General features: G+C 41.1%; 1 protein-coding gene across 5 annotated transcripts; it reads right to left on the minus strand.

The window, feature by feature from the left end:
- Positions 1-1,970: 1,970 nt before the first annotated feature.
- LOC121552493 (glycerophosphocholine phosphodiesterase GPCPD1) lies at positions 1,971-20,741 on the minus strand. Of its 5 annotated transcripts, none has more exons than XM_041865436.2 (20): positions 20,644-20,741; positions 19,551-19,643; positions 19,150-19,240; positions 18,817-18,901; positions 17,264-17,339; positions 16,842-16,883; positions 14,557-14,680; positions 14,005-14,248; positions 13,268-13,430; positions 12,598-12,730; positions 12,080-12,134; positions 11,864-11,956; positions 11,569-11,646; positions 11,330-11,369; positions 11,017-11,072; positions 10,829-10,894; positions 10,308-10,444; positions 5,657-5,792; positions 5,378-5,538; positions 1,971-4,181 (listed from the first exon to the last, which is right to left on the minus strand). In XM_041865436.2, exons 2-20 carry the CDS (start codon positions 19,597-19,599, stop codon positions 3,995-3,997), a joined length of 2,016 nt encoding a protein of 671 aa, XP_041721370.1. In that variant the 5' UTR covers positions 19,600-19,643; positions 20,644-20,741; the 3' UTR covers positions 1,971-3,994. The 5 variants fall into 5 exon arrangements, with proteins under 5 accessions (XP_041721370.1, XP_041721371.1, XP_041721373.1 ...); XM_041865437.2 differs by having other exon boundaries at positions 19,551-19,658; XM_041865438.2 differs by lacking the exon at positions 1,971-4,181 and having other exon boundaries at positions 5,384-5,530; positions 19,551-20,741.
- Positions 20,742-23,068: the final 2,327 nt, after the last annotated feature.

Raw genomic sequence — 23,068 nt, forward strand, 5'->3', positions numbered from 1 at the left:
TGAGAGCATCTGACTGGCTGCATTACCGCTTGGTATGGCAACTGCTTGGCGTCCGACCGCAAGGCACTACCGCAAGTGTGTACGGCCCAGCACATCACTGGGGCCGAGCTCCCTGCCATCCAGGACCTCTATACCAGGCAGTGTCAGAGGAAGCCCCTAAAAGTTGTCAAAGAATCCAGCCACCCAAGTCATACTGTTCTCTCTGCTACCGTATGGCAAGCGGTACCGATGCACCAAGTCTGGAACCAACAGGACCCTGAACAGCTTCTACCCCTAAGCCATAAGACTGCTAAATAGTTAACAAAATAGCTACCCGGACTATCTACATCGACCGTCCTTTGCACTAACTCTTTTGACTCATCACATACGCTGCTGCTGCTGCTTTTTATCTATCCTGTTGCCTAGTAACTTTACCCCTACCTACATGTCACAGGAGGCTGCTGAGGGGAGGACGGCTCATAAGAATGGCTGGAATGGAATGAAACACATGGAAACCATGTGTTTGATACGTTCCATTAATTCCATTCCAGACATTACTATGAGCCCGTCCTCCCCGTTTAATGTGCCACCGGCCGCCTGTGCTACATGGACATATCTACCTCAATTACCTCACATCGACTCAGTACTGGATGCCCGTGCATATAGCCAAGTTATCTTTGCTCATTGTGTAATTATTCCTCGTGTTATCTTTCTATTCTTTTTCAATTTTTCTCTCTGCATTGTTAGAAAGGGCCTGTAAGTTAGCGTATCACTGTTAGTCTACACCTGTTGTTTACGAAGCATTGATTGCAAACATTTATTTCATTCAACATTTGCACAAAACACATACAAAAAAAAAAACGCCGATGTCCAAGTCTCACAAAAATAAAATGTTAGAATATGATGAATTAGAAAATAATTTCAAGTCATTACTCAACTAATTTTTTAGTTCTCTTTTTGACAATTGTTCTTCCATGATAAAAAATAAAGCATATTTCAACTTCATAAAATATTTTTGTTGACATGTATCCCTTTCCCAACCCTCTCCCTAGTCCCCTTCCACACAAATTATTGTAAGTATTTCATTTCATTTAGAGGGATCTTTTTACAGTTCTCTTATACATTTCCCTCAAATCCTCCAAGAGCCAGTCTGCTAGCACCAGGGGCCGGTCTCCCGGACCAAAAATTATTCCTAATAGAGACCATACATTTAAAAAAACAGCCCCGGGAGAGCAAACCTGTTAGGAATCTGGAATCTAGGAATGTGATTTTAATAATATATTTAAAATAAAAATCATATTACATCCACCACATTCTGCAGTGTTGTCTCTACAGGGTTACAAAACAGTGGTTTTCAAACCTGGTACAAACAACAACAACCAGATGCTCGGTGGGTTATGGGTTGGCAAACCCCTTCAACAATATTTGCACTCATCTCCTATAAACCGAACTACAGGTCTCCAGATGTGCAAAAACGTACTCTGCATTCCGAAAGAACTGGATTGATGAGTGCCAAATGCCAATGTTGGCAGTAGTGCAGAGAAAGGGAAGAAAAGAAGCCAAATTAGACACCCAGGATTTGCTCAAATGTATGCCTCCGATTGCGTGTTACTCTGGGAGTGTCAGAATAAAGTTGACATGATAATAATAGTTCCAACTGGACTTGTGTGGTGACATAACTGCTCTACCCTGTCCACTAGACTAGTACAGGTCCTGTACAGCTCCTGGAAACAGCACTTCAGTGGCAACACAAAAACAAGGCGACTTGCTAAGGCAGAGGGAGTCAGTCAAAGTACACCAAAGACAAAGTGACAGTTGGTGAGAATGTTTAAGGCAAAACTAAAAAGGTCTCTAGTGGTTGTAAATTCATAAAATCCCAACATTATTTCTCTAATAAAATCACTCATCATACTGTGCTCTACTCTTAAATACTAGTACCTACCGGTATGTCCGTCGCAATGTATAAAAGACTGAAACTCCTACAAAATAAGTATGTTTTTAAATATTTTTATTCATTTATTTAATCCCAGTTAGCATAGTTTTGTCCAGACAGCGTATCAAGGGTGTGACATGAGTGACCCTCAATTCCAGTCACCCAGTCCACCACAGCACTCTGAAGGGCATGCATTATGACTCCAAAAGTAGTCCATACATACAGTACGAGTCTCAAAAGTTTTTTTAACCTTTACTTACAGAACTTAGACAGACGGACAGTGCTTACTTCTATGTTTTCAGGGAATGGTTTACATGTCATATCATCATGGTACACAATTTAGGAAAGATACAATTACATCTTCAATGTGCATTTAAACAAAAAAAATAAGATTGTACAACAAAATACATCCAGTAGGAAAAATGTGTGCCAATGTAGCAGGGAAACTGTGCCATGTGAAACAATCTTGGTCTTCTATTGCATTAAGTGATCAGAGCGAGGTATGAAGAGATTCAAACAAGTGGCAGTCAGACTAGTTAATTCATACAACTTCCCCATCAAGGCTTTCTGATGATGTGTAGAGCAAGCAGAGCTCCTATGAAAACCCTTCCCTTCAAATGAGCTAGGGAGTCAGTTATGTAGATTAGATCTAGCCATTACAAAGGGCTACCTATATAACCCTCCCTAATGGTGAACATTGAGCTCACACTCACCCATACATTTTAAGGTTATGCTGAAAGCAAAAACAAACTATGTGTATTCAACAGGTCATTAAAGCAATATGAAATGAATCTGTTTGGATTTAGGCACCCATAACAACACTTCATAATCTGGTCATCCAATAATGACACTTAATTAACAGCATAGCTCAGGGCAGTCCTAACACAAATCAGATTGCATGAGTTTGAGTTCAAATGCACCATTGAATAAATAAATGTAAACAAAAAAATTATAAAGGAAATCACCTGAGCGAGAGAGTTTGTCACTGTCCCAAATGATCTTGTTCTATTGAAAATCTATTATGAATTGTAGCCACTGCCATTCAAAATTATATTAGTAATGTGACAAAAATAACACTGCTATTGTCAAATGCTGGCTTATTTCATATGCGGACAACCATAATGCAGATGCAAAAATGAAAGAATCTAGTGTTGCAAATCATTAGCCACATAAAACTACATATACTTACATTAAACCAGCAAGCTGAAGGCAAACTGTGATCAGTCATGAACTGTAATACGTGTACACAGTTATCACCAATAAGAAAAGCTAAATCTGGAAAAGCTAATATACAGTATAGTTTACCTCTGATTTGTATTTAGCAAATCAGCATAATAAAATAGAAACTTCAAAATAAATTCCTTGAGTATGCATTCATTTCTAAGTGAAGACATATGAATGTGAATTCCTCTATAATTGTGACTGAGGTGCATATCCCAGTCAATTCAACTTTAGTCCTAATAACAAATACCAGATGCCTCGTTTGGCAAAACACCCTCCTCCTTACAGTTTAAACAAACAGCTGCAAGAACACACATCTGGACACAGCTTGTGTATTGCGTCAGTTGACATCAGTTCAGGAAGGGTTGTCACTATCTGGCCATGCTAGAAAGGACAGAATAACTTTTTAAATCACCAATGTGTTTCCAATCACAAAACCTAATCCCTAACGTAGGAGCAACACCGGACGAGTAATGTTCGCAGAGCGTGATACGCTTCTATTAATTGAAATGAAACCAGGCGTAAGCGCAGCAGTTATGTGAGAGGCTTGGTTCCATTTTCAAGATTGTTCTCCAGTGTGAGCTGCAATTGGATAAAGTGGCTCACGTTGGCAAAAAAAAAGTTACTCTTCCAATGTAGCAGGTAAAAAATAAAAAAAGGACTGTTTTCATGGCGTCTAGTGTAGCTCCTATGTAACTCACACTAAATTAAAAAAAACGAATAGTGTACACTTGCTCATCAAGTCTGCCTATATTCATTGCCGCGTCGGTCCTCTCTAGCATGTCTATCTAGTGACTACCCTCCCAGTCTGTCCTCTCTAGCATGTCTATCTAGAGACAACCTTCGGAGGCAGATAGTTGTTCAGGAGGAGCTGAGGCCTGAGTCGGACTCTGTACTGTGCACCTTGGAGGAGGTGGAGGAGGCGCAGACAGGCGCCTGGCAGGGGATGGAGTAGCAGGAGCACACAAAGCTCTTGAGAGTCTCCTGCAGCGTGTGCTGCGCCTCTACTTTGAAGATGTCGGGCTGGTCAACCTGGTCGTCACAGATCCTGTAGAGAAAGACAGAAAGGAGCACAAAAGAGGAAGAAGGCGGACAAAACAAACATCTGTTATAGGAGCCAAAGATAAAGTCAAGACAGAACTACTGCCGCAGGTTCTATTCCAATAGATACAGCTGGAAGAAATACTGACCTCCGAAAACCAGGAATGCACTGAATGATTTAATCCAAACATGTAGGCCATAGTTCAACTGTGTGTCATTTCCGTAAAAGATAGTGCTATAGCGCTGAGGCAGTAGAAAACCAGTTCTTTCTGAGGTCAGGTCACATGACATGTCCGTTCATTGAATGAAGCCCCTCTCTGACCCAGCAATCTCTACTTTACAGAATGTAACAAACTAATTTATTTTCTTCTGATTTCATAGTTCCTAATTAAACAACTATTACTTTCATTAGCTACAGTGGCTGAACTCCAAGTAATTCAATAATAGCCTACTGTTTGGTTTTAGGTTATGTAACCTCATATGATGATACATTGATTGATTGTGTTTACGCTACACTGACTGAAGCGCTGATGTGTGTGTGTGTGTGTGTGTGTGTGTGTGTGTGTCAGTGAGATTGTGAGTAATAAAACAATGCTGACAGATGTCCAATCAAGAACTTTGAGCAACAGTCAACAGTATGAGAGACAGTGTAATTTACAGGCTGTTGATAGGTGTGATAAGAATAAACAGAACTCAAAAAGGTGCTCACAAAGACACTAGTGTACATGTCCTGTGTGGCTCAGTTGGTAGAGCATGGGGCTTGCAACGCCAGGGTTGTGGGTTCGATTCCCACAGGGGACCAGCACGAAAATGTATGCACTCACTACTGCAAGTCACTCTGGATAAGAGCGTCTGCTAAATGACAAAAATGTAAATAACTACTACATGAGAACAGGGTGTACCTGCCTGAGGGACAGAAACTGTTGAGTCCAAACAAAACATGTTATTACAGCTAACCTTTGGCTAGGCCTCTTAGGAACTAAAAACAGCATATGGATCAAGATGTTTGATAACACAATAGGCTAAAATTACCTTTTGAATAGATGGCTGCTACTGTTGTTATACAGAATGGGCTGATTTCCATTAAACCTAGATCAAATCTCTATTGAAAGTGCTTTTTATTCTAGGAGTAGACTTAATCTGTGTCTGGGAAACCGCCCCTATATGAGCCAAACGGATTGACCTGTTCAGCCTGATGTTTACCTGTCATAGATGAGTCCGTCGATGCCCTGCTCCCGTAGTGTGGTCCTGTTGTCGTGGTAGTTGTTGAGGTCTCCCCAGCAGAACACCACCAGGCCTTTAGACTGGGCCTCTCGGATGTGTTCCAGGTTCTGAAGCAGCTCCTCTGTGTGGGCACTGATACCCTAGACAGACAGACAGACGTCAGAGAGTATCGACTGATCCCCTTCACTGATCACCTACATTAGCACAGAGACTTAGCCAATTAACAATCGAAAGCTATATCCCAGTTCCACCACTCACCAGGATGTTTTCGCTCTGTGCGAAGCTCATGGCAATCTGTGTGGTCTGACAGCGGATGTCCATGAGCTCAGGATAGGTCTCAGAGATTCCTTGGGTCAGGAACAGGATAGGGTACTTGTTCTGCTTCTGACGAACCCTAGGGGAGAATACAACATTTATGGTTACACTTACGCTTCACTGCAGCACCCCCCTTATATATATATATATATGCATTCATAAAACAGCTACACATTTGTCATAGGCAGTCAAACATTCAAATTACAGTGCCTTGCAAAAGTATTCATCCCTCTTGGCGTTTTTCCTATTTTGTTGCATTACAACCTGTAATTTAAAATTGATTTGTATTTCATGAAATGGACACACAAATTATTGCAAATTGGTGAAGTGAAATGAAAAAAAGTACTTGTTTCAAAAAAATAACAACGGAAAAGTGGTGCGTGTATGTATTTACCCCATTTGCAATGAAGCCCCTAAATAAGATCTGGTGCAACCAGTTACCTTCAGAAGTCACATAATGTGTGTGTGTGTGTAATATATACAGTGGGGGAAAAAAGTATTTAGTCAGCCACCAATTGTGCAAGTTCTCCCACTTAAAAAGATGAGAGAGGCCTGTAATTTTCATCATAGGTACACGTCAACTATGACAGACAAATTGAGAAAACCCCCCCAAGAAAATCACATTGTAGGATTTTTAATGAATTGATTTGCAAATTATGGTGGAAAATAAGTATTTGGTCACCTACAAACAAGCAAGATGTCTGGCTCTCACAGACCTGTAACTTCTTCTTTAAGAGGCTCCTCTGTCCTCCACTCGTTACCTGTATTAATGGCACCTGTTTGAACTTATCAGTATATAAAAGACACCTGTCCACAACCTCAAACAGTCACACTCCAAACTCCACTATGGCCAAGACCAAAGAGCTGTCAAAGGACACCAGAAACAAAATTGTAGACCTGCACCAGGCTGGGAAGACTGAATCTGCAATAGGTAAGCAGCTTGGTTTGAAGAAATCAACTGTGGGAGCAATTATTAGGAAATGGAAGACATACAAGACCACTGATAATCTCCCTCGATCTGGGGCTCCACGCAAGAGCTCACCCCGTGGGGTCAAAATGATCACAAGAACGGTGAGCAAAAATCCCAGAACCACACGGGGGGACCTAGTGAATGATCTGCAGAGAGCTGGGACCAAAGTAACAAAGCCTACCATCAGTAACACACTACGCCGCCAGGGACTCAAATCCTGCAGTGCCAGACGTGTCCCCCTGCTTAAGCCAGTACATGTCCAGGCCCGTCTGAAGTTTGCTAGAGTGCATTTGGATGATCCAGAAGAGGATTGGGAGAATGTCATATGGTCAGATGACACCAAAATAGAACTTTCTGGTAAAAACTCAACTCGTTGTGTTTGGAGGACAAAGAATGCTGAGTTGCATCCAAAGAACACCATACCTACTGTGAAGCATGGGGGTGGAAACATCATGCTTTGGGGAAAGTTTTTCTGCAAAGGGACCAGGACGACTGATCCGTGTAAAGGAAAGAAAGGGGCCATGTATCGTGAGATTTTGAGTGAAAACCTCCTTCCATCAGCAAGGGCATTGAAGATGAAACGTGGCTGGGTCTTTCAGCATGACAATGATCCCAAACACACCGCCCGGGCAACGAAGGAGTGGCTTCGTAAGAAGCATTTCAAGGTCTTTGGAGGGAGTTGAAAGTCCGTGTTGCCCAGCGACAGCCCCAAAACATCACTGCTCTAGAGGAGATCTGCATGGAGGAATGGGCCAAAATACCAGCAACAGTGTGTGAAAACCTTGTGAAGACTTACAGAAAACGTTTGACTTGTGTCAAAGGGTATATAACAAAGTATTGAGAAACTTTTGTTATTGACCAAATACTTATTTTCCACCATAATTTGCAAATAAATTCATTAAAAATCCTACAATGTGATTTTCTGGAAAAATTTCTCATTTTGTCTGTCATAGTTGACGTGTACCTATGATGAAAATTACAGGCCTCTCTCATCTTTTTAAGTGGGAGAACTTGCACATGGTGGCTGACTAAACTTTTTTCCCCACTGTATGTATATATATATATATATATATATACATACACACACACACACACGTTCTGAAAGGCCCCAGAGTCTGCAACACCACTAAGCAAGGGGCACCACCAAGCAAGCGGCTCCATGAAGACCAAGGAGCTCTCCAAACAGGTCAGGGACAAAGTTGTAGAGAAGTAAAAAAAAGGTGGTTGTCCCACTGGCTATCATAAGTTGAATGCACCAATTTGTAAGTCGCTCTGGATAAGAGCGTCTGCTAAATGATGTAAATGTAAAAGTACAGATCAGGGTTGGATTATTAAAAAAATATCAGAAACTTTGAACATCCCACGGAGCACCATTAAATCCATTATTTAAAAAATGGAAAGAATATGGCACCACAACAAACCTGCCAAGAGAGGGCCACCCACCAAAACTCACAGACCAGGCAAGGAGGGCATTAATCAGAGGCAACAGAGACCAAAGATAACCCTGAAGGAGCTGCAAAGCTCCACAGCAGAGATTGGAGTATCTGTCCATAGGACCACTTTAAGCCATACACTCCACAGAGCTGGGCTTTACGGAAGAGTGGCCAGAAAAAAAGCCATTGCTTAAAGAAAAAAATAAGCAAACACGTTTGGTGTTCGCCAAAAGGCATGTGGGAGACTCCCCAAACATATGGAAGAAGGTATTCTGGTCAGATGAGACTAAAACTGAGCTTTTTGGCCATCAAGGAAAACGCTATGTCTGGCGCAAACCTAACACCTCTCATCACCCCAAAAACACCATCCCCACAGTGAAGCATGGTGGTGGCAGCATCGTGCTGTGGGGATGTTTTTCATTGGCAGGGACTGGGAAACTGGTCAGAATTGAAGGAATGATGGATGGCGCTAAATACAGGGAAATTCTTGAGGGAAACCTGTTTCAGTCTTCCAGAGATTTGAGATTGGGACGGAGGTTCACCTTCCAGCAGGACAATGACCCAATGAAACATTTAAATGTCTTGGAATGGCCTAGTCAAAGGCCAGACCTCAATCCAATTGAGAATTTGTGGTATGACTTAAAGATTGCTGTACACCAGTGGAACCCATCCAACTTGAAGGAGCTGGAGCAGTTTTGCCTTGAAGAATGGGCAAAAATTCCAGTGGCTAGATGTGCCAAGCTTATAGGAGACATACCAAGAGACTTGCAGCTGTAATTGCTGCAAATGGTGGCTCTACAAAGTATTGACTTTGTAGAGCTCAAGTTCTGTTTGTCTTATTTCTTGTTTGTTTCACATTGCATCTTCAAAGTGGTAGGCATGTTGTGTAAATCAAAATGATACAAACCCCCCAAAAATCAATTTTAATTCCAGGTTGTAAGGCAACAGAATATGAAAAATGCCAACGGGGGTGAATACTTTTGCAAGCCACTGTACAACTGTGCAAACTAGGCTTCAGTTCAGCAGGCTAACACAGTCTTCAGTCTCACCAATGACTGTTGGATAACGAAGGTAGTGTTAGGTAAATGTATTTGTTCTAGAATATAAATCGAAATCAATAAATCATAGCAAGTTTTTGGTCTCATTCAGTAATTTACCTGATGAAGTACAATCCTGTTAAATTTATTTTGTTTAAGTACTATTTATATTCCTAAAACAAGTTGAAAATGATACTGTTGCTGCTTCCGGTTGTCTTGGATTTTTGCCCAGTGTCAAAACAATATGCTGAAAGAGTTAGTTATATTTAAGACCTAAACATAAAAACACACGTGTAGAGTATCACACGTGTTCAGGTAACTTGTATTTTGCTAAATTAGTACCCTAAACGGCACACGCAGAAACATTTTACAAGCGTCCACTCGAGCTAAAATTGATTAGCTTGTTCTAACTGTAATCAATAGTGCCAGCCTGCGACTTTTATACAGAGAGCTCCGCAAATTTTCCATGCCATTTTAGTTTCTAACTGCACATTCTACCTGGATTCCTGAATCAAGACGTCCTATTTTTTGCAACCATGAATTTGTTAAACAGTAAAGTGCATTATCCTCATGATTCCTCTAATAAAAAAGTGAGCCTCTTCCAACCCCCCACCCCCCCACCCCACCCCCACCCCCACCCTTTGGCAGCAACTAGTTTTCCGTATAGAGGGTCTCCACTTTCTTTATTTGAGCCCTATTTTGACAGTAAAATAAAAAAAATGTAATGGCCTTGCCGTCAAAATACAAAAAATATTTTGAATCATGCATTCCTGCTTGGACATGTTAGATGTAACAACTTACTTACTGAATACCATCTCAGTAGTCTATTACACTTGTTAACAAAGCATTGTGAATTACTTTAACAAAAAAAATTGGGGGGTGCCACCAACTGAAAAAGTCAGTGGCACCAGTGGAGCCCTGCAGACACTTGTAGAATCTATGCCAATGCGCATTGAAGCTGTTGTGATGGGTTGCCAAACGCCCTATTAAGACACTGTTGGTGTTCCCTTTTATTTTGGAATTTACCTGTATGTTGCCCACTCTCACTACTTTAACCTTTTATCTCAATGACAATTTAACTGGGCATTCAAAACTAGAGCTTCCATAGTGACTGTGCAGCAGGCTGAAAGTCCGACGCCCCTAGTAGTGCTTACATGGTGCAGACGTCAGGGTCGAAGCAGGAGAAGACGATGCGTCTCTTGCCGGCTCTCTGCAGCGCACAGCTCAGTATGATGTCCAGGAACAGGTTCATGTTGAAGTAGGAAGACAGGTTTCCTTCCCACGAACCATCCTGTTGAAGACAATACCACAACATTCCAATGTGAGAAGGGTTGTTACCATCTGACCATGTTAGGAATGACAGATTACAAAGCTTTCCTGTTTGACTTGAACCACAAGCCCCCTACCCTAAAAGAACAAATAGCAGTCTGAGATCGCAATTCGTTTAGACAAATTTGTCAAAGTCATCGCATATTGCCTTGTAAAAATGTCAGAATTGCTGCAGCAAAATCAAGCAATTTTGTCTGCAAATATCCCAAATTCCCTGTGAAATCCAGGAGGTACTGAAATAGGTCATAGGTCGGTTCAGACAATACAGTTACTTTTGCACTTTCTAGAATGGCCATCTAATGACTTAATCTTCTCATTACCAGTATCACTGACTTGCTGTACATACCTTCATCTGACAAATCCACTTCAGTTCGATGTTGAACCCCACATTTTCAGGCACTGCATGGAAGATCTGGAACATGACATGAAATAGGGAAGCAGTTATAATTGGACACAGAACCTCAAGGGTGGGCTAGGTTAGTTCATACTTTTGGTAACCTCGAAAGCAGTGACGCCGACTAGGAGGGTATTTACCTGTGAGAATGAAGGGAAGGGTTGATGCTCGTCAACCTCTTCCTCATCGTCGTCATCTAAGAAACAAAGCCATCACACACATAAGCCAATACAAAGCACCTGCTGGGTTGGTTCACGTTCAACTGCTTTAAACAATGATGCAAGCAGAGGACATAGGTTTGTTCTTCACAATACCAATTGGAATTATTGCCAATTAAACTTTGAAAACTATGGCTTTGCACAAGTAGGAGGACAAGAGCACTGTTTGCAATAACGATAAATAATATATGTGGTGGGTATTGCAGTGAATGAAATGGAAGAAAATATACTATACCTTTGTGGTCGTTCACCTTCAAGGCTGAAGCATGACCCAGCTGTGGAGCAAACACAAAACCAAGTCATCTTTCACACCATGGCCTATTCCTAAATAGTGACAAACCATAGCCTACATAAGACTAAAACCAAATCAAGACATCCACATACTGTCTTCAAAGGACTCTTCATATTAACATAGTTCAACAACTGGATTCTGAGCATATTCACTAGTAAAGGAGAAGCCAGCAGAGCTTTTACCTTGAGCTGTTGTAGCTGGTCGTATGTGAGATCTTTGACAGGAACTTCAAACAGCTCCAGAGAGTGCTTGTCTCCTTTCTGACAGGTGGAAGAGAGGAAAAAGAAAAGCAAGGATGCAGTATTTTTAAAAAAGTACAACAAAATATAAAATAATCAAAGCTCGAATAATGAGTTAGTTATTTGAATGAGCTGTGTAGTGCTAGGGCAAAAACCAAAACGTGCACCCGGGGGGCATCAAATGGTATTGTTGAAACAGAAAACAAACTGGATTTGTTCTGTTGTCGTTGAGGTTTACCTTCTTAGTGGAGATGCAACAGGTGAGATCGTGGTACACAATGGGGACACAGTCCTTGGAGAGATGGACGTCAAACTCCACATAGGCAGCCCCCTGCAGAAACATACAACACACATGCAGTCAACTGATGCGACAACAGATTAGAGACATTTAGAGGGTCAAGAGGAAAATTGGTTTCTTTTTCTGTTTTTTTTTTCTCCATGTGGGAATACTCACATGGTTGGCAGCACTTTTGAACGAAGCAATGGTGTTCTCCCTGACTTTAGTATGTCTGACAAACAAAACCAGAAATGTTTAGGCCAAAACCAAAGACATACAAATCACAATGTACAGTATAACACAGATACAAATGTAATTTTGTTGAATATGAAGTGTATGGTCAGACTACTAGTTAATGACCTGCACGCTAACACACAACTCCTGGATGAGATTCAGAGGCACCTTTTTCCCAGTACAGTGACATAAAAACAGAAAGAACGTCTTTGTTGTTCGTTGACTTCCTCTGTTGATGTCCTAACCTTCACTGCAACTTTGAAGCCATACCGGACAGAACAATTCCATTCAAACATTCAATAAACTAAGTATGAAAGGGTCTTTGTGTTCTTAGGAACTTGGCCCTTCCTAGAGTCCTGCTTCAACACACGCACAAAGACCATTTAAGAATTCCTCTTAGGTACATCCACACCTAATAATCTATTATGTAACGCTTGTGTGTGTGTGTGTGTGTGTCTCACTTGGCTGCGTGTGTGCTGCCGGCCCCTCTGTGGCCTACGTCCAGGGGTACACTCCTCTTCCTCCAGTACTTGGTGAAGGAGGAGCTCATGTCACACTGTAGTCCCTCGATAGGACGGATCACCAGGTAGTCCACTGGAATAGAAAAATACATTGTTTTAAAAAAGGTGAATTGTACTCATTTACTTTAATCTAAGCTTTTTATTTTTTTTACCAGGGAAACATCTTAGCTAACACTCTGGCCCCAAGTCAGCCAACCCTTTATTTATATTCTAGTTCCTGTTTTGACCGTTTTCCCATGCTGTTTGACAGTTACATGCTAAGGGGAAAGTTGATTGTTCACATCGGAAAATCGTCTGCTGGAGGAACTATATGTGCTGACTTCCAGTACTCTAGTTCCACTTCTGGTAAAAATTCAAAGACCTGTCAGCCAATACAGGCTGCATCTTAGTGCTAGAGGATGTACTAAACATAATCAGTCACTCTTAGGGAAATATAGAAGTTCAATAAGTCCCGTATCCTAACCAAGTTTTGTGGAAATCCCCCATTGATATCAATACCTGATTTACAAAGAAGTTAGAGTTACATGGGTGTATCTCAAGCAACTTAATTGAAATTATTTTCTATGCTTTTACCAGACTACTTGTTGCCGGAGGGGGTAGGGTTGCTCACCTCTGACTTTGCCCAGGGTCTGTCTGGAGTTGCGTTTCATGATGGGCAGAGTGACCACACCTGTGTCCTTGCCACTCTCCACGAAGAATGAGGAGAGGAGGCAGGCCGTACCCACCGTCCCCGGGTGGGCATCCCCTGGCATCACATGCTCACCCATATCCTCCTGTAGAGGGGAGGAAAGGGTTAATAAACTCACTATTGTACACATTCAGGGCCGGACACTCACTTTTTGGTACAATAGTGGTTTGGGAGTACACCTACAAATCAAAACATATTGGTTGTTTACACAGATTTGCAAATATTATCGCAGGTGCAACGAAATACTTGTGTTTCGAGCTCCAACAGTGCAGTAATAATAATACCTACACATAATCCAAAAAGTAAAAATAAATCAATAAAGAAACATCAGAACGAGCGATAGATCTACATTTTTTTAAATGTTATTTGTAAACTCTGGTTCCCTTTATCTAATATTAGGTTTTGGTTGAGATCTGATAACATTCAGCATCAAAAATAGAGAAAATCAGAAAGGTGGCAAAAACTTTCACGGTACTGTAAATGATACTGCTCAACAAAAAAATGTTATACAATCTCGGTCGACCAAACAATCGACTAATTGGGGTCAGCCTAAATATATATATATAAACAGTATGTAAACATTACAACACGAAGCAGTTGTTTCCATAGTGTTCATAATAATCAACTGCCGAATATATTGATCCTGCTGTGAACTGTACCTCAAAGAAGTCGAAGGTGAGTTCCAGGTTGTCGGGATCCATGGTGTGGATGATGTACTCGGTCCACTGTGAGGCCTCCAGGGCGTAGCCACACTCAGGCTGGGAGTGGCGGGACTTGTACCCATCTCCACTGATCATACTGATCTCCAGCGTGGTGGTCATCTTGTGCCGCGACGCTGCACTCTGCTCTGGCTCTTCATCGTCATCCTCCTCCTCCTCTACACCCTCAAGCGTCAGCTTGATCCTGGGGTCAGAGGGGAAAGGTCACACAGGTCAAAAGGGGGAGAGGACCTGAAAAAGCCTGACTAGTAAGTCATGACTATGACCAGATAAGACTAGTGTTTTTACAGCAGCATATTTCATCCATAAAGCTGTAGCTATTTATCTTAAGAGCAATATTTGGTTTGATTCCATAAGTTATTTTGGGATCAATTCTATGGGCATTTACAGAAATTCTGTCCCCACAGATTCCCTCTGACCCAAGCCACAGCCTGTTTGATATCTCTCAGGCAGCAAACTGTGTTGAATAGGAGCCATGTCTCTTGCTCTCACCTGAAGCGAGACTTCTTGTATTTCTTCTTGGTGATGGATACGGGAGACGTCTTAGAGAAGTGCAGACGTAGACGGATCTCTGTCTGGCATGTCAGCCACCCAGAGTCCATACACTCTGAGCCGTCTGCAAAGAGGAGTTGCAGGGAAACATGTGGTAAGCATTCTGGCACAAAATGGCTGCCGTTGTATCACCAAGGTGAGTAACAGTACAGATTGGTGGTGGATGAGGTTAGCTATCCGCAAACAATGCAAAGCACTTTGAGTTTAAGAAAAGAGCTATGGGAATAAAATTAATTGTTCAAACACACTGAGTCAACTGTAGGATGGTGAGACTCAGTCAAATTCATGTCAGTCAGTATGTTCTACTACCAGATAACTAACCTCAAATCTTAGCAGTCTAATGGGGAAGTGTTTTACATGTAATCTGTTGAGAGTTAAGTTCCACCAGAAGATTGACTCATACATCAGGTACTTAGTATAGGCTCCTACAGTATGTGCTTTAAGTACTTAGTGATTAGCAGTTTATGAGCCATTAGTTAATCTTCATCTTGTAATAGGGCCCGATCCCGACATAGGAATTTATGACTTTCCTACGCACTTCTCAGTATTTGGTATTCAGACTTACCTTATTTAGTCACATAACGCGCTCCGCAGGTGTGGCTACCTTGCGCACTCTGAATACATTTCATTCAACCGCTGAAAACCCTCCCACTTGCAGGCCAACAGATTCTCATGGAGTTTTCATTCAATGGGGTTTTCAGTACATTTATCTTAAGCCATCCCTTTAAATACGGTGCACCTTTAATTTAGAATTTTGTCATCACACTCAATAGAAAACGTAGAGAGAACGGGTTCAGAATATTGGGATTAATGAAAGAAATCCATAATGCATATTCATCTCCATTTCAGCACCAACTGGTAGATGTTTGTTGTTGTAGAAATCCGCTTATTTTGTAGATTATTTATGCACATTTTTGGGTTAGGAGCGCATGTATGAATCATAAAAATAAGTTATCCAAACCGTTACACACGTAATACTGTATTTTGATGAATAAAAAAAAAGTGGTTTGATTCATCATGAAAGTTGTCCTATTCAAGTTCAATCCATTAAATATTGGAAGGTGGAAAAAGTATATAATAGGGGTTGAACAATAATCCTATAAATCTACCCTAATTCTCTCTAATCATGGACCTGTATGACAGAGGTCCAGTCCGTTCAAACACTCCGTGACCCGTGCGCCAGGATCCAGGTTTAACTTGCTACGTGTGGTCTGAGTTCCATAATGATTCAAATAGGCTACATGTCCTAAATTATTGCACAACGTTAGCCTAATATGATCCACTAATACTAGCAACCCTCAGGAACAATTTACAAGGAAGTGACAGAGGAAATAAAAAAGGTCAACGGAATTGAATGATGCAAAAACACAAATGTATGTGGGTATTACTGACGGTGGCGCCAGATAGTGATACAAATTGTAAAATAAAACAGCCCGGGCATATAATCAAAACATTCTAAAGTGCATACATCAACTCGGCAGGTTCAGCCCTACAGAAAAAGCCTATAACTCTAGTTATGTTATAAGGGAACATAACTAGAATTCTGAATAACAGCACAGCTATTAATATCCTATTTCACCACGCAATACATGTAATGTTGATATGATTTTCAGTTCGCATCCATATGGCTGGAATTCACAGTCTCGAAAGTGGTCTGTTCTTCGACCAATCTTCGAAAAATATTCTAAAACAATTGCTATGTGCATTTACAATCCCCTTCTCCAAACAGATTACTAATTTACAGTGCATGTTGAATGGTGTTATTTCTATCGGAAAAGAAATAAGTAGACGCTTTCCCCACTTGGTAGGTTCGCTCTACCTTATTCATGGTTTCCTTGCGAGTAAAGGTGGTGGAATTAGAGAATTAAGTCAAGGGTCAGTATATGACGCATCCGTAGACACCTCCGCACACCTTCATTTTTTTGAGCGCCACCTCAAACAAAGTGGGTGAATAGCATGCTATTCTCATGCTTAAGTTCAAGGTCAGAATACGAATAGAGAGAAAAGCGTATAAAAAGGAAATCATGTTTTACACGCGCTTAACTCTGGTCGGCATCTGGGCCTTAGTGCATAACAAAGGACTACCCTGAGGTAGTTAACATGTGCAATGGGGTGAAGCGGAGATGGCAATTCTATATTATGTATTTTCCATACAATAGCAAGACATATCAATGCTAATTTCCCAAAATGGATTAATCAAGACGTGATATATTTAGTTGACTTACTGTGGAATCCAAATTGGCCATCGTCAATATCAAGGTGTGATTCTGCAAGACAATAAACTGGCATAAGGCCTTTTTTTTTTATACAAACAAACCATTTCTATCATTTCAAGCATGTGACATAACATACCACACTTCCAACTTCAGTACAAAAAGGTTTTATGTTTTAAACATTATTGCCCAAAAAGTGTCAGGTGGAAGGATTTAGGGAAAAACTATGGTTTATTCAATTGTTTACTATTAAGCTTATTTTGAATGAGCTTTGTCTGAGCTTTGTCTGAGTTTGAGAGGCCACATCCACTAGAGTTTCCTCCGCTCTAGAACATTCTAGTTACAACAATGTGGCCTCCAACCCACTTGCCTCAGCAAAGCATAGATACTGTACATTCCCCAAACCAAGCAGGGCATCGTTCTGGTGTATATACCTGTGGGGCTCATCAGGCGTGGTTGCTGATGGGTCTCCCACTTAGTGACTATCACCTGACAGGGACCACCTGCACTCTGCAATGCCAATGTTTAGTACAGCATTAAGACTTTTCAAATACAGTCAATGTTCACTTTGGTCTCAAAAGGTGTAGTCACCAATCAGCAAGCCACTATTGGTTGAAATCTGAAAAAGGGATTCATTAGTCGGTAGGTGGAAGAACGTGAGCATCAACTCTTCATCTATGCTAAAGTATTTAGCCATCTTCTCAGAAAGATTAATGTTTTATTTTTGTACAAAGTTGATCTGCTACAGTATTGGCATTAATGGTTAGATCTGCCATTAATGGTGCAAAGTAAACAATGCCTTTAAATGACAAACTGTAAAAACACAATCGAAACTGAATGTGGTCATGGTTTTAGGTTTCTGACCACAGAGACGTAAAAAATGTGTTGTCATTACAGCTGGCCCATCTGAATGTGTGGGTTCCAACCATGAGTCAAGACTGTACGCTCTTTGACGAGTTAGTAATGCTGCTTGTCCTCTGGCAGTGGTTCAGAGCAGGCAGAGACAGCACAGTTCAAATGAGTTTGTTTTGCCTCGATTCCACTCCGCATCACAGGTGTGATAGTGTTGCTTCATATGCTGCTGTCTGTAGGACATATAACTCTCTAGCTGTTTCTCTCTGTAAGAGGAAAAGCTTTTTTGTTTTTATTGTGTAATTTGAACCTCCAAGTTGGACGTATAGAGAACGTTACATACTGACATTAATAATTGGAGTGGTGAAGAACATGCTGTGTGTTCCAACTTCCAAGTCTAGCCTAGTGCAGCATTAAATAACATGGGGGAAGAGGCTCACGTCACGTGCCCAAATGCAAGCTCAGTTATAGCCAGCTGGCAGAGCTCCAGGCATGGCTGCTCTCCTATCTGAGCATTATGGAAGAACTGCACTGAAGTGAGCTAGAGGGGATCAACACAGATGTGGGGAAAGTGAGCCAAATAACCCATGAATGATCTTAAACTGCTGTAGCGTAGCTAATCTAATGCTTTCTAATGTTCACCCAAATCATATACTTCCTCAGACTCATTTGGTCGCACTTGGATGACAGTGACTCCATAGAAGACTAACTGTGTAGAAATTAAAACTCCCTGTAAACAGTTGTGTGAAATACTAGTATTAGTTCTGTGGTGGTACTTTTGATTACATTTCATAAAACAGATAAACAGATTAGCTGTGAAAACATCAGCAGCCTCCAGAACTGAAATGGGGATAGAAATGTTGATAACACCACATGCATTCATCGCCATCATCAAAAGGAAGGTTTAACAGCACAACACAACACCTAGTCAAGCTCTAGCCTGCTGTTAACACAATACGGTCAATCATTTGTCAACTGTCACTCAATGGCCAACATGGATTACCACTAAAGCAACTACTTATGTAACTGGATTAAGGTACTAGAATTTGAATAGGCCAAACACAATCACATAGGTCATTTGTTTAATATGTCTGATTACTTCATATGCTGACAGCACATAAGATTATGAGCTCACCTTTGACTCCAGGAAGTGGCCTTTGAAGTAGCGATAGGTTGGCACAGCACCTCTGGGCACACTGATGGTCCTCTTCCACAATGTCCTGGGGAAGGTACATAATATTTAAATGTTAGTAATTTAGCAAACGCTCTTATCCAGAGTGACTTACAGTAGTGAGCGCACACATTTTCATACTTTCTTTCCATACTGGTCCACCGTGGGAATCGAACCCACAACCCTGGTGTTGCAAGCACCATGCTCTTACTAACTGAGCTACACAATATGTTGAATTACTTCAACACACAGAAATCATTCAGATCATAGCATATTCAAAAGATAAGTGATATTTACCCATCGTGTTCAACCAGTTGTAGGGTCACAGCTCTTTGATGGCACCAGTCTCCTAAAGCTTCACAGCTACCAACCACGGCTATCACCTCACCTAGTCATACACCATATTATTACATTCAATTAATGAGCCATAACTGCACACACACACACACACTCTCTCATTAGGCTCTAATGATGAAGTGCATTTCAGCTAAACTCTTGTGGACAGACTACGTAATCGAGCATCTGACCAAATAACTCAAGATTTTAGTTCCGGGATAGCTAATTGAGATTTGCTAAAAGCTGACATTCCTGACTGACTGTTTGGTTCGGTGTCAATCTTTCTGTCTAACGTTGTCTTGAATTGAATAGTCTTCTTGTTTCGGATTAGTCTGCTGCCCTGCAGTAGGGGTTGGTCTTACCTGGGGATGTGTCTCCCCTAACTGCCAAAGTCACTTGAGTTGTCTCCATAGTTGACACAGGCACAAACAAGGACAATTGCAGGCGCAATCAAGCTGGAAAACCAGGAACTTAATGGTAAAACAGGCATAGATTTAGGCATAGATTTAGTGGATCAACAAAGCCATTCTGGGTACTAGCTAGTCACATCTATGACTGAACCAGAATATGGCCTTGGATATTCAACGTATCCTGTAAAACCAGATTCTGGTTCAATCTATGACTAAAAAGTGACCACATCAACACAACCACTCGGGCTATCTAGTTAGCTACTAAGATAACAGATCAAAAGCTAGTATTACATCATCCCCAAGACTGATGTATCTATAGAGCCTGCCAGTTTGTAGTCCTAAAATCCGGGAAATGAGTTAGTTAGCCTCATGGCTTGTTGGTGCAGGGGAAATAAATGGGGGTTTCAGATAAACGCAGAAAATAAGGTCGGAGGTTAACACAGGTTTAGTAGATTTTATACTATGATATAATAACCAGTAAGTTCACATTACCTTTATGAATTATGAAGCCTTTATGTGCTTGTTTTGATTTCATAAATGGTTAAAAATGTGCTAATGATAATTATCTCAAAGAACAAAACGTATAAGATTTCCTAAACCTGTGTTTACCGCAGACCTTATTTTCGGCGTTTATACAAAAACCCATTAATTTCCCCATAGGCTTGACCAATATCCAAATCATTGGCTTTGACCAACGTCGAGCCTTGGCAGAGTTAGTGAACACAAAAAGACGCCACTACTGTTACTATTGCTCTGTCCGGTTTCAATTCAGACCGCCCAATTCCGGATTTGTGAACAAAACAGACACTACTGTAGCTAGCCATGCAAACCAGCTGTTTACTGTAAATTACTTAGCTAGTTACTCCATTTGCGCTAACCCGGGAAGACAGCCAGCACGCTAACGGCGGCAGTTACGTTAGCTAGCTACTACTCACGCTAGCCATCGTAGCCACAACAGCGTTTTTAATTTTTCTAGCTACAAAACTTAAATAACCATTGTAACTGAACAATATCGTCGCGTAAATCACAGACGGTATCAATTTACCTTAATCCATCAGCAGACCGATCTTGCTCGATGTGGTAGATTTGGCATATTTATTGACAACGTCTGTAGCTACTGCGACGCAGTCTTCTTGTCGCCAGTGTGACATGAGCAGCATTAGCGATGAGCAACAACCGTGGAATAGCCTTCAAAATAAAAGTTTGACAAACGGATCCAAATATTGGAATCACGCCATAATTGGACTAGGGCTGTTCAATGTCGGAACTGGAGGGCCGAAACACTTCTGGTTCTGGTTCTTCTTCTTGTAAGTTACTAATTCAGACCTGGGACACCAGGTGAGGGCTATTAACTACCAGGTAGAAACAAAAACCAGAAGTGTTTAGGCCCTCCAGGACCAACATTGAACAGCCCATGACTAGATCAGGGTTTCACGAACTCGATCCTGGGGCCCACCTTGGGTGCACGCTACCCTAGCACTACACAGCTGATTCAAAGAATCAACTCATCATCAAACTTTGATTATTTGAATCGGCTGTGTAGTGCTAAGGCAAAAAACTGTTGGGGATACCCTGGACTAGATAATGCTAAACAAGGTTGGAATGTTGTTTCATAAAATCAACAAAATACAATATTAATTTGACATAAACAGTAAACAGTAAAAATCCTAACCAGAGGTTTTACTGAGTAGAATAGACCCCACTTTTACTGGGACATAATGTACAGAAAATGGTATACAGTGCAATATGTATGTACTACACACATATCAGAGTCAGAATCTGACCGATTGTCAAAGTTAAACAATAAGAGCTACGACGATGTTATGTGTGTGTGTATATGTATAAATGCTGCTGAGGGGAGAACGGCTCATAATAATGGAATAGCATCAAACAAAAACAAAATGGAGCAAATGGAATGGCATCAAACACCTGGAAGCCTTGTGTTTGATGTATATGATACCATTCCACCGATTCCGCTCCAGTCATTACCACAAGCCCGTTCTCCCCAATTAAGGTGCCACCAACCTCCTGTGGTTTTGTATATATATATATCTTCATAATTGTGTTCTGTGGGTGTTGCTGAGTAGGCTGATATCCAATTTCATGGACCAAAGATGTATAGGTAATCCTGTACAGTGCATATAAGTACTGTATGTCCCTATGCAATTATGCAGTCCAGTACATCCAGAGTGAGATTTCAACACATTTTCAATGTTTTTGTGTCAAATTAATTAATTATTATATTTTGTTGAATTTATGAAATAACTTTCCAACTTCGTTTAACATTATCTAGTCCAATTATGGCATGATTCCACTATTTGTGTCCTATGTAGCTCAGTTGGTAGAGCATGGAGCTTGCAACACTGCTAAACATAATATATTATAATTTATAAACTGGGTGGTTTGATCCCTGAATGCTGATTGGTTAGGTATATGAGAGGCACAGGAGGTTGGTGGCACCTTAATTGGGGAGAATGGGCTCTTGGTAATGACTGCAGTGGAATCAGTAGAATGGTATTAAATACATCAAACACATGATTTCCAAGTGTTTGATGCCATTCCATTTGCTCCGTTCCGGCCATTATTATGAGCCGTTCTCCCCTCAGCAGCCTCCACTGATGAGACGGTATACCACGGGTATGACAAAAAAATTATTTTTACTGTTCAAATTACATTTGTAATCAGTTTATAATCGCAATAAGGCACCTCGGGGGTTTGTGGTATATGGCCAATATACCACAGCTAAGGGCTGTATCTAGGCACTCTGCGTTGCGTCGTGCTTAAGAACAGCCTTTCGCCATGGTATATTGGCCATATACCACACCCCCTCGAGCGTTGTTGCTTAAATATATTACTATTTGTATCCGTATGCGGGACTTTAATTTTGAAGGCAAAATCGCTGATTCCACTATTGTTGCTCATCGCTAATGCTGCTCATTTCACTGGTCTCCTCGTCGATGATACTCGTCAACCCACCGGTCATGGCCAGATGGGCTACACCCGATGACTTATATAAACCGTTTATTGCTGATGCTTAGGTATTGGTCTTTGAAGCCACCGGTCGGCCATATTGGCACTCCCTAGTAGGAGCAGTCCTCCATAGGAATTAATGGAATTCTGCAGTATTTCAATTAAATGTTTCAAGGACAAAATTATATGTATTTAAGTATTTTTGTTGTTGTAGTGGGGACAGTCACATTAGTACTCTCTAAAAAAAAAAAAACGTTAAGGATTTGTTTCTGTATTTAGCTCACATAATATAATTTAGAATTATGCATTAAAGTGTCTGTAATAGAATAAACGTGTCAAAAACGAATGTAGACATTAATAAATGCATTTCTATTGCTTCCAAAATATGTTTTACAATTGAGGAGGAGTGCCAAGATGGCTGCGCGGTGGCTGCCTGGTCACATCACGGACCATAGCCTAGTGGTCCTCGGTTCAGCCAAATCGAACTCGTCCATTTGTCC

This window comes from Coregonus clupeaformis, chromosome 36 (assembly GCF_020615455.1).
Source record: "Coregonus clupeaformis isolate EN_2021a chromosome 36, ASM2061545v1, whole genome shotgun sequence".
Lineage (NCBI taxonomy): Eukaryota > Metazoa > Chordata > Actinopteri > Salmoniformes > Salmonidae > Coregonus > Coregonus clupeaformis.

Bases quoted from the DNA above. Each gene is read 5' to 3' on its own strand.
- LOC121552493 (XM_041865436.2), bottom strand. From the start codon at position 19,599: ATGGAGACAACTCAAGTGACTTTGGCAGTTAGGGGAGACACATCCCCA. The intron at 17,340-18,816 runs GTGAGCTCATAA...TTGGCATTGCAG, and splicing joins GCCACTTCCTGGAGTCAAAG to AGTGCAGGTGGTCCCTGTCA. The intron at 11,957-12,079 runs GTGAGTATTCCC...ATGTTTCTGCAG, and splicing joins TCAAAAGTGCTGCCAACCAT to GGGGCTGCCTATGTGGAGTT.